The 21150-nt window shown below is 36.8% G+C and overlaps 1 protein-coding gene across 4 annotated transcripts in view; it reads right to left on the bottom strand.

The window, feature by feature from the left end:
• Positions 1 to 1944: 1944 nt before the first annotated feature.
• The window catches only part of TRAPPC8 (trafficking protein particle complex subunit 8), a 59685-nt gene continuing 40479 nt past the window's right edge, over positions 1945 to 21150 (bottom strand). For 2 of the 4 annotated variants that reach the window (XM_065629491.1, XM_065629489.1), the window contains 9 exons: positions 20410 to 20506; positions 18013 to 18081; positions 17859 to 17899; positions 16003 to 16188; positions 15321 to 15422; positions 8236 to 8283; positions 6633 to 6778; positions 4986 to 5075; positions 1945 to 2933 (listed from right to left, as the gene is read on the bottom strand). In XM_065629491.1, the coding sequence (XP_065485563.1) occupies positions 2699 to 2933; positions 4986 to 5075; positions 6633 to 6778; positions 8236 to 8283; positions 15321 to 15422; positions 16003 to 16188; positions 17859 to 17899; positions 18013 to 18081; positions 20410 to 20506 (1014 nt within the window). In that variant the 3' untranslated portion in view covers positions 1945 to 2698. The remainder of the gene's footprint in view (positions 2934 to 4985; positions 5076 to 6632; positions 6779 to 8235; positions 8284 to 15320; positions 15423 to 16002; positions 16189 to 17858; positions 17900 to 18012; positions 18082 to 20409; positions 20507 to 21150) is intronic. The other 2 variants (XM_065629492.1, XM_065629490.1) reach the window with 1 other exon arrangement.

The following is a 21150-nucleotide window of genomic DNA, read 5'->3' on the forward strand; positions in this document are numbered from 1 at the left end:
CATTCCTTGGACACAGCATGACAGCTGTCTTCTGTAACAGTATGCCACACTTTAGAAGTTAGAATCACAGATACTGCTTTTCAGTAAATTGTCTCAGAATGCAATAAGTTAAAAACTTCAGTGTTCTTGCAATCACCACAGAAGGAAGGAGAATATAGGGGAGATTTCACTTAAGCGTGAAGAGAAAGCAGAAGGTTGGTTTCCTTGAGGTAGATTGTCTTTAGCTACATGATATCGTGTCTACAGCAAAATCAGTCTGGCTTATTTATATGGTTGACAGCCTATCCTGCTGAGCTTTGCATTGTCAAGAACTCTTTGCAAATACTTGTTATACATTTAAAAAACCCCTCATGTTTAGATACACAAACATAGAAAGCACCTTAAAACTGCATATGTAAGAGGCTGCTAGTTTTACCTGAGCTGAAAACACTACTCCAGCTCTTTTAGCTTCTTTCCACACCATTAGCTCACCATAACCCCCTAAACATTCTCAAACCTGAAGAAGGGTCAGTCTTGACACAGTATTTCCATCAAGCCAAGCTACATAGTGTGTTTTACCACAGGTTTGGTTTTTTTTTTTCTTAGATTAGCACTAAGGGAAGTGGTGAGTGTTGGTTTACTTCATCTGAAAGTTAGGATCACTGACAAGCAACACACCAGTTGAGAGGATAGAACAGCCTGGCAGTTTTGTAATGTTAGTCAAGCCTGTTCTTTACAGGAGTGCAACTTCCAAATCACAGGAGATACCACTTCTTACCAGTTTCTTCCAACAGATCAAAAAAAAGCAGCTATACTTCTGAGCCCAATCTCACAAACCTCTTGTGGAAACATCATCTATCAGAATGATGTGACTTGGGTCACTTGAGTAATTGAAGTAGTCTTAAAAATACACCAACCGTGACTTAGAACATTGTGGTCTACAGCTGGATAGCTGAATGGTATCAATAATGACTTTTCCTAAAAGAGTGCCAAGACAGAGTACCAATGACACAGCACAAGGCTACAATGCCAAGAATCACTTAGAAAAAGTAGTCTTCCAACTTGCCCAACAGCAGTAAAAAAACAAAAACAAAACAAAACACACACACACAAACAAAACCCCACAAAACAAAAACCACCACCACCACCACACACACCCCCAAACCACAAAACCACACACAACACACAACCCAAACTCATCCGCAGAAGCAATATATGTATTGTTGGATAACACTCAAGTATTCTGTTGATAAATTAACATGATCCACAGTCATATTAAGTATAACTACAAAAGGTCATGTGCCATGACTGCATTCTAAGACTTTTCAGGAAGTTTTAGGACTTGGAGACAGTCAGAAAGTGTATTACATACAAATAAAATCGGAAACCTTATCCAAAAATAAAAACATACATCTGAAGGCAAAGGTACTGTTTCCTAATTCCATGTTGTCCTAGGAAGGAATTACCTTCAGCCACAAGATACACCAGATCATCAGAAGTCTCAGATTTCTTCAGGTACTGAGTTTCCTTTGTACTTGGCTAATCCACCATAAACAGTAACTCGTAACTCTATGCTGGTTTTGCTGCACTTCTTTGCTTCACACAGCCTTCCGTATGTTCAACAGCTATTACTCATACTAAAAATGCTCAGCAGGTAGCAAGTAATTGAGACTTCCCACACAGCTGCATTCTGGGGTTGTACCTGGGAACAGTGGATAAAAACTCAAAAGGCAAACGCAGCAGCCACTACAAGTTTCAACACCACACAGGGCAACAGGATGGGAACTTCACCTGAGCAAAGACGGTCAGGATGAAGACAGTACAGTATATATATACAGTATCAGCACCTATAGATCGCTACAGCTGTATATAAAAAGGGAAAAAAAGGCCACAAGTCCATACAGTGAATACGATGTATGTTTTATTCTATTTACAGTACATTTGTTATAAATATAATACATTTCTTGAAAATCTGGAGTAGACTTTTTTTTTTAAACAGATCAATTGTTATAGTTACATAATAAAGCAAGTGACAATTTCAATGACAATTTCATGGTTACGCTCTGTGTTGAGATGAATGAGAAAATACTCAAACTAGTTGAAGAAATTAGTTTTGAAACACCTTAGGTGAGACTTGTATGTAAAACTTGAAAGGTCGCCAGTTTCCATAAACATGAAAACTCAAAACAAAATCTTCAACTAAAGAACTGAGAAACAGAAATGGATTTGAGACACCTTATTGAACTCCACAGTAAGGTTGGGATTTCTCATGACTAATGGCTTCAGACAGGAAAGAGCCAATGAAGGTTTCTTCCTGAACCATATCCTAATACAGCCACAAATATTAACACACCATGCTGGAAGTTGTAACAGCTGTCAAGCTGCATTTTTGACAGAGCATAGGACATATCAATATGTTCAGATTTGGAGTTAAAGAGTATTTCATGTTATGAATATCTTAATTACCAGAGGAGAAGTACATTATAAAAGGATAAACGTATTTTCAGTCCAACGTGCGTTGCATTGAGAAACAAATTGACAAGTAGTCTGAATATTTTGCTATTTTCTTTCCTACACGATCTTTAGTAACGAGTTAGATGTCTGAGGTGCTATTTCCAAAAACTGCAGCAAAATGTCAACCAGCAATAAGAAAAGAATCCCATTTATTTTGTCTTTTAGTGTGGGTGGTTGTTTTTTGTTTTGTTTTTCCAGGAAGTGGTCAGATATTATTGATAATAATCAGTGCAGGCATGGAGTTCTGCTGACTCGTTTCAAACAAAGTGACTTGGTCCACTAGCTTGGCAAATACTCTTGGGGTTCCAAGATTATAGACACCTGTGCGAACAAAGCAAGCTTTCAGCTGCAAGCTACAGACCTCCTGGCTTTTAAGTTGAAGCTTGTACTGTGTTTGCCCAAGCCATGTAAAAGATCCGTGGATTTCTAGTGCTTCTGGGCTGGAAAAGAAGGTAACAAAGTTATTTCCCTGTATTTGAAGCATATATTACCACTTTACATTATTCCCTCTACCTCAAGTTCTCCAAAGATTTCAGAATGGACTGTGTCCCCACCACTGGCCCCTTACAGAGATGCTTGTTTATGCTTTTTGAAAGCCAGGAAACCTAAGTTACTATTGTGGCAGTCTTTGGATGTGATAGTGCCCACCATCAGTCATCTTTGAGGACTTGGAAGCTGCTAAGTCTTTTTTACTGTCTGCAATAATTTACTTTAAGTCACTGCCTTCCACAAATGCATCATGCTTGCTTTGTTTCCCACACCACCACCAGCCCCCTTATCTTTAAGAGATTAACGTTCTTCTAGAAAGACAAAGCTAGACTTTGAAAGGATAACAGTTGCTATCGTAGGTATAGATAGAACTGTGCTTAAACATTTTTTCAAGATGCTAAATACAGCTTCAAAAAAAGAAGTCTATATGCTCTCTTTCCTACTATATCTACATCCACAAACTCACAACTGAGACAGAGTACCTAACGTGTCCTTGGGTATCTTTATGGATCCCTATGTCTACCCATCAGCTCAATTCCACTCTGGGTCCTTACTTCTTAACAAACACTTTTTAGCATTCTTTGACTCACACTTAACACACTCCTTACAGCATCTCTCCCCCTCGGCTCAGATTAATTAGTACAAAACTTTAAAACATTTCTGTGGTTCCCAATATACTGTACACTATATACAGAACATTAATTCTCCACACACATATAATGATGAATTCCAGTGTATTGCCAGTTTTTATATAGCTGACAAGTAACACTAAGAAGAGACACAGTAGCAAGATCCAAATCGTCAGAGTTTTTTAATCCCTACATAAAGTAGTCTTGAGTGCATCCCACGAACTAGAGTTAATTGGAGTGCATGTCACACAGAAATAGCCAACATGGATACACACTGCTTTATAGACATTGTACTAATATATTGGTTTGGGGGTGGGAGGTGTGTTCGGTTTTTTGTTTGTGTTTAGGAAGTTTCAAGGCACATGACTACAGAACCCTTTCAAAGACACCTCACAACACTTAACAAAACATGATCTTGTGAAAACAGTCAGATCAGTGAATAGCTTCCTAGCCTGAACTGATAAATAAAACAGACCCAAGTCTCCTGTCCTCTATTTCTGAACCTCTACATTAGGCCCTGGGCTTCTAATTTCTTACTTGCCTGGACAGACTGTTGTCAAGGAGCAAATTCTCACCATGGCTAAGCCTATCTCAATGTCTTTACAATCTGCCTTCCCTCCCACCAAGAATATTCAGTCAGGGGATCCCACAAGGTCTATTTTGTGGTAAGCAGACCAAGTAGCATTATGTCTACTGGGGGGGACAGGAGAGCTGGCATCACTCAAACCATAAATGAGTTAAATTGCCTTGTTTTAACAGAAGTGGAAGAATTAACAACGGTACATCATGGTACCACATTCTCTCCCCCCCACAGAATCCTTAGTAAAACTTTTAGAAACAGTTCACAAAATGTTTCCTCAGTGTTAATATTTTCACACATAATACTACAGTTCTAAGCAAAAAGCCAGTCACAGGAATCAGCTGATAAACCCAGGGGAAGTCTTAAAAATATTTAAGGTTATGATAAGCCAAATTGCAAGAGGAAGTACTTGTTTAAGCTTCAAAATTGTTTTCTACAAATTACTTGTTGTTTTAAAAATGAAAACACAACTATGTATGGTTAATAAAGTAAGGTTGCTGAAGCTTATATTTCACTAGTTCAAAAAGCATTTCCACTTTCCTAGAAAAGATCTGCAGAGTTTAACCGGAGACACAACTCAAGGTTCTGTCTCAGCAACAGTCAGAAGCAAAGTTAAACTGAGCACTGACTGAAGACTCCCATTTGACTGTCCAAAGCCTTTATCACCTTCCATTCTTTCAAAGAAACCACTCTTGAAAAAAAATCCTATTCTAGATATTCAATACAGTTAAAACATTACAAGACTCCCCAAAACTAGGAAGCATTCTCAGAAAATATTGTTTTATTAACATTACCTTGTTGTTTTATGCCGCAAATCAATCATTACATCTACAACAGCCTGGGAACAATTGGAAAGTAGGAGAGTGACAGGTACCAGACAGAGGCTGCAAAGAGAAACAGTTCCATTGTAAAGGAAAAGAAGTCTTACTCTGGATAGGCTTAATTATACTCTTTAATAGTTAAAATAAATTTCAAGTAATATAAAATTAACATGCAGTTGCCTATTATGGAACAGCCAGTGTACATAGCAATAGAATAACTTGGATTGATTAGAGTTTCCTATCATAAACGCTATTAATTGAGGCAAACAGCATTGGCTGAATCGAGCCAAACAAAATTACCACCCTCCTTCATCCAGCTGAGAAAGTCAACCAAATGCATAAATAATACCTTCGTTTACAGGAAATCTACTGTTATGACAAGAGACATTTCAGAATTGGATAACACGGTCCACTGCGCTACTCTCTGAACCACTGCTTAGCACATTTTGTCTTGATACTTTTTTCCTGCACCGTCTCCCATAGAGGAATTGCTGGCATTTGACCTAAAGTTTTAGCCAGAACAGTGCCCAAACAGGACAGCACATACACATTTGGTGTTAATTTAAGCCTTTACCCTGAATAAAACTAATACAAGTTGATATTCTGCTTGCTCACAATTAACATGATTCTTTTTATAAATAATGCTGCAGCAAGAAAGACCCCAAGATAGTCACAGGCAGATGCACAAACTACTGCAGCTGAAACAGCTCTATGTACGCAACAAGTGATTTATGTCACTGGAATTCCTTGCCATTGCTTAATAGTTTAAATATCCTAAACCTGACCACTAAGAAAAGAACAAATTAGCAACTATAATGAATAAAATATGAACTTGTCACTGGAATAATGCATGCTTTCTAACTGTCACCAAAATATGCCACCTTATAAAATGTTTAAATGTTAGATTTTATACTGAAAGGAATCTCTCTTTGGGCAAATTACTTGTATTAACTGAAATTTTAGAAAAAAGTATAACATAGAGTTCTCAGATAAAACAACTCAAACCTAAACATGTATCTTTATGTTTCAAGTACAGTTAATTTCATATCTGGAAATGAATCCAGAGAGCTGTGTTCAGATCAATTTTGAAAGACTCAGGGATTTTACAGGCTCCAGCTAATTCACTGTAGCATTCTGGTTTTTGACAGAGGTTAATTCTGATATTCTTCCAGGAGACAAGCCCCAGCAATCTAAACTGTTACCACCTTTCCTTCCAACATAAATCAGAATTACGTGCAGCCAATCTTGGCAAGTCAGATGCTGTAGACATAGCAGTTTTTGACTTTAAAAGTACCACTTTCTGTCTAGGTCCTCAAAGTAGTCTGTTTAACTGTTTAACACCAAAAATAAACACAAAGACAGCAGAGTATTTTTCTTTCAGCATGTTTGATAACATTACTACTTAACATTAAAACTGTGATCTGTGGTCTTAATCGGTTTCTCTACATGAAACTTTCATTTTACCTATACAATTTCGAAGCAGTGAGTTTTAAGAATTGAGCAAGACTTCACCTTTGCATACCAGACTTTATCTTTTAACATAACTGACATAGTATCTCTCAACAAGGTATGTCAAATTAACAATATTTCAAAAGTTTTGAACAAAAACATTACACAAACCTTTTTTGATGAAAAGAATGATTGAAAGACTCTGGATAATGAAGACTTGTCTTGATAAGATTAGAAAGCTGCTCTGGTGTTGGTCTTGCAGGTACTGGTGTGTTTTCTTGTCGAAAAAACTTTAAGAGAACCGTTTCTGGTAATTCCTGAAACAAATTCAGATGACATTTAAAATATTGACATAAGGTACCGTGCAAATGCAAACACAAGAAATCCAGTCACAGAAGCTACAATTTTCCTTTATTAACTACAACTCCAGGGAACTAAGTCTACAGCATCATGAAGCTTACAGTTTTTTTCCAATGTGTTTTGTATGTAAGTGTGCTGGAGGAAGAACTGATGATATGATTGATCTGTTAGTATCTTTTGAGACAGATTTCACAGCTGCTTGTGAAAACTTTATCTGTGCGAGTTTCACAAAAGCATGCTGTTGTTGCAGTGGTTTGCTAGTGTTTGGTTTTGGTTTGTTCATAAGAAAAAGGACAGCATCTACATAGTTCCCTATTCAGCATCTGTACCTTAAACAAAAAAAAAAAAAAAGCGCCATCACCTGCCCTGGGAAGTTCACAACAGGAAAGCCAAGTTTCACAAAACAGATCCGAAGTAAAGCAAGCAGAAATTTATAGGGACATGCTAACAACAACTGAAGGATTTAATAATACAGAGTATCTTAATATCACATAGCAAGCTCTTGCAGATATGGAAGATACCTTTTCCCCAGCTGAAAGCCCAAGCCAAGCACTGACACTACTTGGGATTCATCCTAACCCCGTGGGTAGAATCAGTCTCTGAATCAGAATAAGGCAGATAATACAGAGAGATACAACACCAAATGAGGTCATCAGGCTGCTTTTGGTCCAGCGTTACAGCACTACTGTAACTCTGTCCAAAATCATCTAAACTGTTTTGCAAAGAAGATTTATTTGGGAGGAATCTGACATTCACCTACAAATCTATTCTGCAAAAAGTCCACCTTTAGAAGGAAGGGGGAAAAAAAAAAAGGAAAAAAAGCCACACACAAAACCACCAACAACCAAAACTAATTTGCAGCAATAAATGTAACTACTAAAAGCAAGTGAAAGAAGACTTTTTAAAAGCCACCAATAAGTCAATACAGTGTAACAAAGGAATACTTTTTGTTTAAGGGTGAGGGACCTTATCTTTAAGTTGAGAAGAAATACTATTGGCAACAAAACCTGACTCAAAATAACAGATACGCTAGGAATTCTGCAGTATGTATGAACACCTCAGTCACTGGTTGCCTGTGCTAGTAATACTGGGAAGACATCAAATGTTTTATCAAGCTTGTAATTCTTTCCTCTTGAAAGGAGAAGTAAGGGGTTTTTTAATGTAATTTAAGAAAAAAAAATTAACAGTAACAATGAAAAACGTTTTAAATTATGAATTAATTTGGTATTTCCATGGGTATTTAACTTGATGAAAATTGACAGCATGAAACACACTGGCCTCCAGAGATGAATTTATCAGTTTTCATTCAAATTGATCTTTTTCCCTTGAAATTACAGTCCAACCAGTTATTCAATGCCCTCTTCAACCACATATCAATATCCTACACACTGTAGTTTGCCCTAGAGTCAATTACCTGTTCCAAGTCCTCCCAATCAGAAATCCCGAGTATTTTTTTTAAACCCTACAAAAGACAAATACGAAGGTTTATCTCTACAAACAGACAAGAACATCACGAAATGCAGCAGGAACATTTACTGGTTCAAGTGCAGAGTGCCATTAGTATATCAAACCTTTAGTTCCCATATTACACCTCTCTTGAAGGACTGAAGACAGTAAGATTAACCATTTACCATCACAGAGCTAAACATTAATTCCAGACAGACTCCAGGTGTCAGATTCAAAAAAAAGAAATCTGTGCTTCCAAGTTCAGCTGCTCAAAGTCTAGGAGTTTTTGTAATTGTGTACCTAGAATAAAGGCTGAGACATGACATTTAGTACATGCTTCAGGAGAGAATCAAGCACTTCCAAATGGTAACCAAGATGTACATACAAATCAGGGAGCTACCTAAGAGACAGTTAATAAGAAATGCTAAGTTCAAGGATGCATTAAACTCCTGCCTTACTCTTAAGCTTGGAAAATTGGATCAAGGCTATAAAAAAAAGAAAAGCCCATACCTACTTGGGCGCCTGCATCCTCCCTTCAAGAACATGCACCAAGCAGAGGAGTCTCAAAACTTTTGACTCTTTATACTTAGAAACAAAGTAAAGCTAATTGAAGAATTAAACAGGTGGTATTTTGTTTCTGAACTCCTAGAATACCAGCCCAAATGGAGTATTGCCTTTTTAAACGCAAAACCAAAAGTCCTGAAGTCTCCTTGTTGATCCATCATGGTTCCTTGGAAAGCCTCCAGAAGTGCCATGGGTTCCAGAGATGGTAAGTACCATTTATTGCATACAAGGTGGCCACAACAATGGTTAAGGTGTAGCTCAAAGGCCTCATCCACACATGTTGGTAGAGCTACAGATGAAATCGATTGGAAGAGACTTCATCATAAGAAGAGTTTGGAAGAACTGGACAAGGGAGTGGTGGCTTTTGTTACTGTTTTAAATGTTATAGTTACATTTTTAAGCTTTTTGGTTTTTGACTAAAAACATGCAACAGGCAGTAAACACCAGAACCACACTGTTCCCAGTTACCCTCCAAGAGCTACAAACTGTGTAATTGGTGCTAGGGAAGTTGTTTTTACTTTCAGACAGCTTTTTGCTGCCCAAAGCCATCTACGAAGGCCAGCTTCACATACATATGCTTAAAACTAGACACAAGCTTGCTGTTCCAAGTGGAACATCTCAACATCTTCACTTATTTAGTAGTTACAAAAAAGCCAGGACCTTTAGAGTCTGATGTTTTGCTAATTTGAGAAAAATATATTATTCCTACTTAAACTTCTGAAATTGTGTATTAGTCATTCGCACTGGTTTTAGATATCTCCTGCAACTCTACTAATCCAAAAGTTGGAAAAAAATCAAAATTTACACCATTCAAATCATCTTCTGCATTATCTCATAGATGTAACAGACAGGTCTACTCATTATACATTCCATAATCTCTTAGAATATACTTTCAAATCGAGAAGTTCTTCCTTTACATTTGATGGATGGACGTGGTATCTTCATATGCAGTCATATTAAAGGATATTTCTACTTTAATATTAAAAGTTTGCAATTTTGAAAACAAGTCTTCTCAATTACTGGGTCAACGTGCTCTTAAACACACCAGAAAAAGTTAAACATCAATTTTGTTTTCCAAGTTGTATAGAAATTCAGCAGACTTGCCCCATAAAAATCACAAGTTACACATAGCCAGAAGGGTTATTAACATGCTCAGTCAAGTATGAGGGACCACTGTGCACAGCACAGAAGAAAAGCTAAAAAGGAAACTCTTGAACAACACTAACCATACTTAAAAGCAGAATATATGAAAGCAACAGCGTAAGAGTGAGATACAGCAACATCCCAAGTGATGTGTCTTCCTCCATTTCCCCATTTTAGCTCACAGAACTATTTTAAAGCATCGGTTTTAAGCTGGTTTCCTTTACCAGGTGACATCTATATTCAGTCTAGCTCTTAACAACAGAAATGATGACTCCATGAACAGTACTTTACTAAGACACCAGTAATAATGCATTTGAAAACAAATATTATCATCAAGTCTACAGTCCATCAATGTGTAAAGCAGCAGATAAAATCTTCCAGCCATTTGGAATATTTCATTCATGACAATCACATAAGCCAGTCCTCCCACATTGGTACAGTAACTGGCACATTAATTGATGCAACTGAGTGAGAAATGTACACTTCAGCTCTTGATGTTTGATTTTAAGAATTTTGCTTTCCCTCCACCAATCTGGTTTAAAGAAAGTCTTAGATCCATTCCAACAGTCTATGTTTGATTCAAGTATCCTTTCCTATGTATTCTGCCAAAAAAAAATCTGAACTAGCACTTCCGGTAATTCGCTGTTGGGAAAAACAAAGTTATTTAAACCCTACTCTCTCCTGCCTTTCAAAAATTCCTACTTCCAACCCAACCGTTTCTGGCTCACTAAGTTGAATATATATTAAGAAGCAGTATTACCAAAAACTATCACCTCTAAAGTGAAACACGGCCAAGCAGCCCACATCCATGCTGTATGCATTTTATGGATTTTACCTTGGGCTAGCACTGGTCTAATCCACAGGACTGAAGGAGCAGCCCAGAAGCACATTATGAAAACAGAGGGCTGTAAATGGGGACAGTCACTTAAAGTACACCTGATCTAAAACACAGTCACAGATACTTTATCTCATCTACACTTCAATCAAAACTAAGCTTACACTCACATGCTGATGTGTTTCAGAAGGACGGATGTGCTATTCCCACCATGCCAAGTGACCAGCCTCTCCTAGACTCCTTCTCACCCTGCGGCAGCATGAAGTCTTCGCCAATCAGAAGTCTGGCAAATGCCCCAGCCCCACGCTACCATTTCCATCCCACCGTATTACCTGTACTTTTCCTTTAGAATCTTTTGGATTGAATTCACCCAATTAGAAAAATACGAGAGACAGCAATAAGAATAATATTGATCAACAGTCCTGACTGCAAATGGATGTTTAAAGTCTTTAAAGTTTGTCCTTTTATTAAGTTAATGTGGAGAGGTCAAGAACAAGAGTCAGCATAGCTGTATTTCAGATGCAATCATATATCTACCTTCCATTCAGCCTGGTTCCTGAAAGCAAGTTTCAGAAGAGAAACAAATCATAGCAGTATCTTTGTAAAAAAACCCGGGCCATTAGTTACAAACACCCAGCTAATTTTTATTAGTGGGGCTTTTACTACTTCAGCTCAAACAGCTACTGCTACCACATCTGTTCAGACCTATTCCCTTTACTAACACCTTTTGTGATTTATTCTTAACATAATGTTGCTAGTCACTCACGTATCACTTCATGGCACCTATTGTATTTCCAATTCAAGAATAAACCCTATTTTTCCCTACCTTTAGCAAAAGGCCATTTTTTCAAAAAGACAAGTGAAACAAAGGATAGGAAGATAAACGTTTTCCATATTATTCAGAGAGCTTTCTAAATTAAAAAAATGCTTTAGAGTCAATATTCTCTAAGTTTTCCTTCAGCACACTACGTTGTATGATTCCAAACTTCCAGAACATAAAGATGTAAGTAATTCATCACATCACCTGATAAGTCTGTGTCCAGTAACCTATGCTCAAAAGCAGTGCTATTTTAACAAATAAAAAAAACCCCTGTAGTGTAAACAACAAAAATCTGTATTCAGTGACAGGAAACAAGTAAGCTTCAAAGTCATAGTTATCATCACCTTGGTTAGAATGAAAACAAGTTTCAAATTCTATTTTGAATAGACATGGGAAGAAAAGGAAACAAAAGGAAACACATGCATTTGAGCATCTAATTAAAATTTGTACAGAATTTTACTGTTATTTTCTTTCTTTTTATGCAGGTATATAAAGAAATTTTACTTAGAAAAAGATTTTAAGCCTCCTCCAAGCCCCACCATCTTGCATTTTATAGAAACCAGACGTTTTATCTTGATTTTATCAAATGCTATGTCAACTTACACTACTGCAATACAGGAATAATCGCATCCTGCTGTCTGTTCCACATCCTGCTCCATGCATTACACATTCCACAATAAACCAAGTAGAAGTAACCATCTGTCCTTGCATCCCAGTGAGCAGTCTTAACATCTTCACTTAGACACAAGATAAAGACGACTATATCAGCGCACGCAACTCCTGCTTTACTGCAGATTTGCTTCCCTGAACAGTTCTAGAAGCTTCTATACATCCAAATTAATTCCTTAAAAGCTGGCAAAGAACTAGTCTGAGATAAACCATAACTGACAAAGCAGCAGAAGCCAACCAGCATGTCTAATTTAACCAAAATATAAAGCAAGCTATCCTGATTTGTTCAACGTAGTTATGTGATGAATTCGGCTAAGATTTGAGTCATTTCTCGAACGGCTAAAAAAAAAGAAATAAATAAAAACCACGAGAGGGGGGTGCGGAGAGAAATCATGTTTGTGTTTTCTCCATGTCTATTGTGAGGCTGTTCTTTGTTGGGGATGGCTGTATTGCCAGATAGACGAAAATTCCTTTGCTGGCTGAAACAGCACAAAACAAAAGCAGTTCGAGTCAAGAAGAAAGTCGCTAAAGAGCAGCAACAAATAGAACACAGCAAGAAATGCAGAGACTGGACTCCTGCATCCTATGTGACACCCTGCTCAGAATCTGCAAATAAATTTTTTTCAGATCTGAGCAGCCCTTCGTCATTTAAGTACTGGTAACCAGCATGCATCCGTAAAAAGCACGCATCTCCATCTCCCTCTGCTGTCTAGACCACAGAACACAACTAACTTCCATATTGTCAGCTCAAGGCATTGAAGAACAGTCTAGAGTTTCCAACCCCCTTTATGACTTAGAGAATAAATACAGATTTACATGACAAACTGTTTGAATATTACATTGTAAGCCTCAAAACTATATACTGAAAACGTTAAGTTAGAAGTAATGTTTGGGTTTGGGATTTTCTCCACCCACCACCACTCCTCCCAGCTTTTCACTACTTGTGTAACTTTAATGCAAGAGCAAAATAAAGACGATATGCAATCGTTAATAGATTAAGTACAATATTTTCTTTACTTAGCCTCATTTAATCCTATTTTGGGGATTCTTTTAATTCTTAAATGTGGAGTGAACGAAGTAAACTGCTGCAATGTCTCAAATCACTTAATCTGTTATATCTCACCTTCCATCACAGAGGGGTTTATCTACTCACCTCAGAGTATAAAGTGCCAATTAAATTTAAAAAAGTAGTAAATGAACATATGAAATTTCTCAGTCCTTATCAGTCCTGAGACTACAGGCTCTTAAAATCCAAGTTAAATCTGGGTTTTGATCACCATGAGGACATATAATTTATATATTTATTAACCACCATTACTCAAGTGCATCACAATACAGATGCATTTTTTTTATTCCAGTCACAGTACAGAATGCTTCAAAGGAAGTACATTCTTTATGCTGAAGGAAGTGAATACAATAATCAATGTACCATCAATTGATAAGAAACACATTTTAGACAGAATACTGATATAGTAGCATGCATTCATCAAAATAAATAGAAGAGAGTACATCTGGATACTCATTATTGCTGGTGGCAGGATTCATTTCCTTTAGTTTGAAATGGAATTTGATGCAGACAACTGGAGTTCTAGTACAGTCAACAAGAAATGTAAGTTTCTACCTCTAGCATGTTCAGTCATTTATTTTAAGATGCAGATGTGATTCATTCCTACTTCTTCTCTTCCCACTCATTTGCTAGAACCAGACCTCAATGATAACAGAAGTCCACAGTGTTTCCCCTCCTACCTTTAGGTGTCTACAGTGTGATCTACTGTTCTACACACTCCTCACAACAGGCAAGACAAGAGTGGACAGTTGTCATTACACTAATACAGCCCTAGTATTGCTCAGCACAGTTTAAACCCACATGTGCAAAGGCTTTTTTTTTTTTGGGGGGGGGGATGTATAAGTGAAAAAAATAGTCTTCAAACATTAGAACTTAAATTTTCCTATTCTTCAGTACCAATGAACACCAGCCAGCTAGGCTCAAATTACATTCCCCTTTCAAGCTATTCCCATCCGTTTCACAGTACAAAGAACTAAATGGAAAAAGCATCAATGATGTAAAAATACTTCAAAGCTTATGAACCAAAGCTAGATGTACGGCTTCAGAACAACTCACTACTTACATTATAGTATTATATTGATAGACACATTTGTCCTATATTGTTTTCTTGACAAAATTAATGTATAGTGCTATTTGCTGCAACTTTGAGTAAGAGATCACAAAAAGCTATAAATTATGTTCGCAACATCAGTAAAAACATAAGGAGAATGGCACCAAAACAAGAAGGAACAGCAATGTAATGCTCAGCAGAAGACTACAGTACAAGACTTGTGATTTCTTTTGTCATTTTGCACATTAGTCTTCTTCAAAAACTAGTGTAGAAGTTTTTACAGAAACCTGCCTTCCATAGTTGTTACTGATTCATACCAGGAGACATCCACCAGTTTCTTACAGATACTATTTTCTTTAAACAATCAAACAGGCTATAAAGCTTTTAAGTGAAATAATATGCTATTAATAGATCACTTCCAATGGAGCTTTCAATGTCTTTTTATCTGCTCCAGTGCTTCTACAGTTCTAACATTTTACACTAAAGGTCTTCACTTAAGTTATGCATAATAGTAGAATTTATAAAATTGATTTTGTAACACTTGAAAATAATTCCACCATTTTACTATTAACTTTGTTATGAAATAACTGTTAACTTCGACTTAATACCATTAATAAGCTCCTAGTTCTACCCTGCAATACCACAGAACAGTTTACTCCAACAACTGCATAGCATTATACTTACTTGTATATTGCTTTCCTCATCTTTAAACTGAGCCTAGCTATTTCGATATAGCTGACTAACCAATGTTGAAGTCAGTCAGTCTAAATTATTTAGTAACAACACATATGTGATGTTAAGATTCTACAAATGCACCCAAAGTGATTCTACTTATTCACAAGAAAACACATCAAGTCTGTTTCAGGAAAGAAGCAATTGTAAAGGAAAACGTCACACAAGATTACCTGCTTCTGAGGAAATGAAAAAGCCTCCTTCCCAACTGTGTTAAGGGCAACATGATGCTGGCCCTCCAAAATAAGTTGCTTGTTGTCTTCCACAACATATGCCTACAGAATATAATATGAAGACATTAGCAGACCAGAAATTATCATAAGCTTCATGATACAGAATTAGTGATTTTCCCCAACCTGAGTGGAAGATGTTGTACTGTTCAAAACCTAAAGGCTAGCATGACATATTTATTTTATGTCTATGCCTTTAATTTTGCAAGTATAGAAAACTGCTGAAATTCAGTCTGCCAATTTCTACTACTTAATATTTGCATTCTGGTAAATGAGATCATCTTCTTCAAAGCAGACTGGGTCACTCTTACAATTCAATCATAAAAGCAAGCATTAACAAATATCTTGGCTTAAGATCTCAGTTTTTTTCTTTTAAAAAGTGAACTTGTAAGAACTGGGTGCACCCAGAGGAATGTAAAACCAATTAAGCACACTTATTACAGTAACAGCTATTAAGACTGTCTTTGCTTCTTGACATCACTTCATTTGCCTGTTTCCAAAAAAAAAAAAAAAAAAGTCATCCATGAATTTTGTATGAGAACGCTTGAAAGTTCAGGAAGTCACATTAAATTATTTTCTAAGTCATGTTTCATAGCCAAATTACAAAGGTCACAACCATACATACCTTCCACAATACAACAATATTCAAATCGACTTCACTGCATCTTTGTATCAATCTGACTGTCTCATCAAATGATTGTTTTGCAGCCCTTTGTGATGCATGAGTATGAGATTGCACATGCGTTCTTTTAAATTCAGAGGATAAGCTTTGAAAAAAAAAGTCTGCACAAGGACTGGCTGAACTTATTATCTGCAAGAAAAAAAAAAAGAAAGAGTGCTCTCAGAACAGGATACAAGCTGACAACTCTAACAGAGCTCATCATTGTAGTATTTCAGTTCCATTATCCTGCTTTGCTTCTTCCCTTTGCAAACCTACATGATGCTATACATCTTGCCCTGCTGGAGATCAGCCCTACCTAATGAGCTGTCTAAGGTAACAAAGGGAATCAGCACTATAGATTATCGGCCTAAAACTACAAATACCAACTTGGAAATAAGGCTTTTGATTACTACCACCAGGCAGCCTACTGTGATACACCAAGCACAGAAGAGAGTTGAAGTGTCAAACGAACTCAAACTCACATGTAAGTCATTATTGCTTATTAATATTTTCCTCAGGTTGGCTAGAATTATTTCGCAAAGTTAGGAATATACATTTTGCTAGCAAAAGATAATAGATGGCACAGCATATTCTCCATGTGTAAGTACTGTGCTGTTTGTCAAGTTTGTCATCATTTGTGCTGAGCTTTTCCAACATCAAAAGCTTAATAAGGAAGCAGCGGTTTTAAGACTTACAGCAACAATACTTGCAGACAGCAGGATAAGTAAGAAACTTCAGCTTCCTAACGCCTCCCTTTCAAAAACATTAGCCTTTCCAGATTATGCTGTTGCAGAGCTGCTAGTTGTTGCATTAGCAGAATACTTATACATTCTGCTTTTGGAGTAACTGTCTGGAAGGCAGGGCACTCTCCCTCCCCATCCTCCACTTACAGAACTTTTTTTTATAAGAAAGCTGAAGTTCATGCAGCTCACCAAATTTAAAAATGCAAAGAGGGATCATCTGCCTCAGATTTTTAGTCCTAACTTCAATTTATATGCCTATAAAATGAAATGGCAGTGAGTAGGCTTTCTTTTAAAAGCTGGATACGTATACAGAAAATGTACACTCAGCATAAAATAAGCAATCTGACATCCAACTAACTAAATCCACTATGCTAATGTGCGTTTCTTATCTGATTCAAGTGGCCTACTTTTCTCAGAACTTGAAAAAGCATTCACTGTACCAAGATCATTTGCTAAAAGGATTTTTCTTTAGATGATACCTATATGCTTAAAAAGGCTAAAAGAGTGTGGTAGTCTAGAATCTTGAACTTTAAGAAAAATCAGAGAAAGACTCCTTGAACCGACTGCAATCTACATTAATGGGTTTGAAATTCTGGTACCCAAATCCAGAGTTTTCCTGATTATTTTTAGAATATGCTGCAATTAGAATTTTTAACTTATCTTAGTAAAAATAAAATTAAGAAAAAAACCAAATAGAACAAGAATCTGACATACGCAGATCTCTACTAGAAGACTAGAGGGCTGGAAAATATTCAGAAGAACTGCTCTGAAAAGGTGGAAAGGAAGGAAAAATGTTAGCAGAAAAGTTAGCATTACAATGTGCTCCTACAGTAGTTCAGCTGTGGAGCTGGGAACTTAAAACTCTTTACCCACTAGCCTATACTACCTTACTTTCTCTTTGCAAAAAAGAGCGCTGATCTGGAAGACCGATAGTTTTTGATGGGCAAAACTCAACTTCTTCACTGTGAAAACACTGTTCCCATTTTAAAAATTTTTAAAAGGCCTTCACTGGAATACTTGCACATGACAAGGATACCATGTGTAAGACAAAATATGCAGTTGTACCAGTTCACTCACCTGTTCATTTCCAAAGACAATGTCTGCAAATGTGTAATTTTCTAAAGGATAAAAAGAGAAGGCATTGTTTCAGCATCATGGGAAGCCACAGCTTTAGCATACAGCATCCAAATAGTATTTTCTTCAAAAAGTTACCACATTCAGCAGAACCTACCTTCAGAGTTTTTGCATCTTACTGCTTTAAAGCATAACTTCGCTCTCTCTCTGCTAGCAAGTTTAGTATCTGAAAGAAAAAGTTTGGTTATGCTGAGGGAGAAAAAAAAATCTTGCAAAGTCCCTCCTCATTAGCCAAAAGTCAGCCTTTAAACTTCACAAGTAAGAAACACACTGACGATATTCAAAGCCTAACTAATCAAGCACAGCAACTACATTGTAGTAATGAAGATGCATCTTCTGCTGACCCCTTCCATGTACTTCTAGAGCAGGAAGTGAGCCATAGTACATAAAGGAGATAAAAAGAAAGAAGGAAGGAACAGAAGGCAAAATATTCAGTTTATCTGACTGGTTCAACCTCAATATTAATAAGAGAGGAATACAGCTCTAGAAAGATATTTAAGTACATAAAATGTCAGCATACAAGTAAAGATAAGAGGAAATAGCCTCAAGTTGCATGAGAGGAGGTTTAGATTGGACATTAGGAAAAAATTCTTCATGGAAAGGGTTGTCAGGCATTGGAACAGGCTTCCCAGAGAAGTGGTGGAGTCACCATCCCTGGAGGTATTAGGCTGGTACAAAAGGAACTGCTTTTTTCGCATTGTTGAAATTTACCATTTGATATTGGAATACATTCTTAAATAAATGTGGTCATGTTATACATCATTTTCATGCACTTTTCTCACTTTTTTGCCACTGACTTACTACATACTGGTTATTTTACGTTTATTTTAGACTATGGAAATTATGTTAGACAAAAAGCAAATTCGAGCAATTTTCTTATTTGAGTTCAAAAATGAGTCATAATGCAGCAGAGACAACTCGCAACATCAAATCTTTTGGCCCATGAACTGCTGATGAATGTACAATCAGTGGTGGTTCAAGAAGTTTCGCAAAGGAGATGAGAGCCTTGAAGATGAGAAGCGTAGTGGCCGGCCATTGGAAGATGACAATGACCAATTGAGAGCAAGCATCGAAGCTGATCCTCTTACAACTACACAAGAAGTTGCTGAAGAACTCAACATTGACCATTCTATGGTCATTCACCATTTGAAGTAAATGGGAAAGGTGAAAAAGCTCAATAAGTGGGTGCCTCATGAGCTGACCGAAAAAATCAAAACTATGATTTTTTTTTTTTTGAAGTGTCAAAAGTGCATTTTATACAACAACCAATGACCACCCCAGTGGCTGGACTGAGAAGAACCTCCAAAGCACTTCCCAAACCCAAACTAGCACCAAAAGTAGTCACAGTCACTGTTTGGTGGTCTGCTGCTGCTCTGATCCACTACAGCTTCTTCAATCCCAGTGAAACCATTCCATCTGAGAAGTCTGCTCAGCAAATCAATTAGATACACCAAAAACTGCAACACCTGCAGCCAGCATCGGTCAACAGAAAGGGCCCGATTCTTCTCTGCAACAACACCCGACTGCACATCGCACAACCAATACTTCAAAAGTTGAATGAATTGGGCTACAAAGTTTTGCCTCATCCGCCATATTTATCTGACCTCTCGTCAACCAACTACTACTTATTCAAGCATCTCAACAACTTTTTGCAGGGAAAACGCTTCCACAAGCAGCAGGATGCAGAAAATGCTTTCCAAGAGTTTGTCAAATTCCTAAGCACAGATTTTTACACTACAGGAATAAAACTTATTTCTCATTGGCAAAACTGTGTTGATTGTAGTGGTTCCTATTTTGATCAATAAAGATGTGTTTGAACCTAGGTATAATGATTTAAAATCCACAGTCCAAAACTGCAATTACTATTGCACCAACGTAATAACTCAAATTGTAGATGTGGTGCTCAGGGACATGGTCTAGTGTTGGACCTGGCAGTGTTGGTTAACAGTTTGACTCTGTGATCTTAAAGGTCTTTTCCAACCTAAATGATTCTATGATTCTATAACATTCATTATATAAAACGACAGCACTTTTTTTCCTGGGATAGTTAGTATTTTCGAAAATTAGCAGCTTTTACTAGCTATTGCAGGATACAGTATTAGTAATTCTGGTATATTTCTAATAACTGAATAGAGCACTTGTCAAATACTCTGATTGGTTAAGTTTAACACTGATATGAATACCTAAAAGTAAAGGGACACTGAAACATTTCTTGCGAGGCAAGTTATCAGCGAGCCCAAACACAGATTTCTCTACAACACAGAAATAATTTAATGTGTAAGTTAAGTCCACTTTTAAAATTTATGAAGTTTGAAAGCTATGTGTCAATATACTTTTCTTGAAACACTAACAAAAGAAGGGCTGTAGTATGTCTGAAAAAGTTTTTAGAAATCAATTATTCTGAAAACCAAGTTAAACTCCTTGCAGGATTTTTTAACTGTTGTTGTCAGGCAGAAGCCTGACTTGCCATCCTTTTGGTGATAAAAATACACACCTTTGTCTTCGGTCATGTTAACAGATTTTTGAAGCTTCCAGTGCTTGCTATTACTTGAAACTTGTACTACATGAAATTCTTTAACGCCAGTCTCACTCTAAGGAAAAAAACAAAGATTATGTCAAATAAGACCAATGACAATTGTAATGTTCTACAGTGCCTAATAAGTGTTCACTGCAAGGTGGCACTGTTAGAATCTTAATTTAACTCATTAGGCACACCATCCATAACACAGTACTAAGGAGAAACAAGAAGAGATTTAAGATCCACTGTAACGTAAAACAACAGTCCCAGTTCACAGCAACTTCCAATTCCAGTAAACAAAGCCAAACGAAAAGGAAAAAAAAAAAAGATTCTCCAGAAAAAACACCCACAAGCTAGCGTTTCAGATTAAGACAACTATAATAAAACCTAGGCTTTTAGCTCCAATGCAGAACGCTGCCCACAAGGACACTTAGTTTCCAAGATTACTTTAGGGATATTGCTAGGTCACAAATCCAAAAAATACTTTTCTTTTAAAAAATTTTTTTACATTTAATTTTTACACAACGAAAAGTAGCTTTTGGGCTTGGTTTCCTTTCTTGGAAAGAGTTGGAAGTGGAAAATTAAGTCTCAAAGTGTTATCTGTTAACTTCATGAGTACTTTGTGAAACATTCCTTCCTTCTCAAAGAAGGAGTCGACAATATTCACTTTAGCAGCTGAAGAAAAATAATATCACACACTTTTAAAACAAAATGACA

The sequence above is a fragment of the Caloenas nicobarica genome, chromosome 2 (genome assembly GCF_036013445.1).
Source record: "Caloenas nicobarica isolate bCalNic1 chromosome 2, bCalNic1.hap1, whole genome shotgun sequence".
Taxonomy (NCBI): Eukaryota; Metazoa; Chordata; class Aves; order Columbiformes; family Columbidae; genus Caloenas; species Caloenas nicobarica.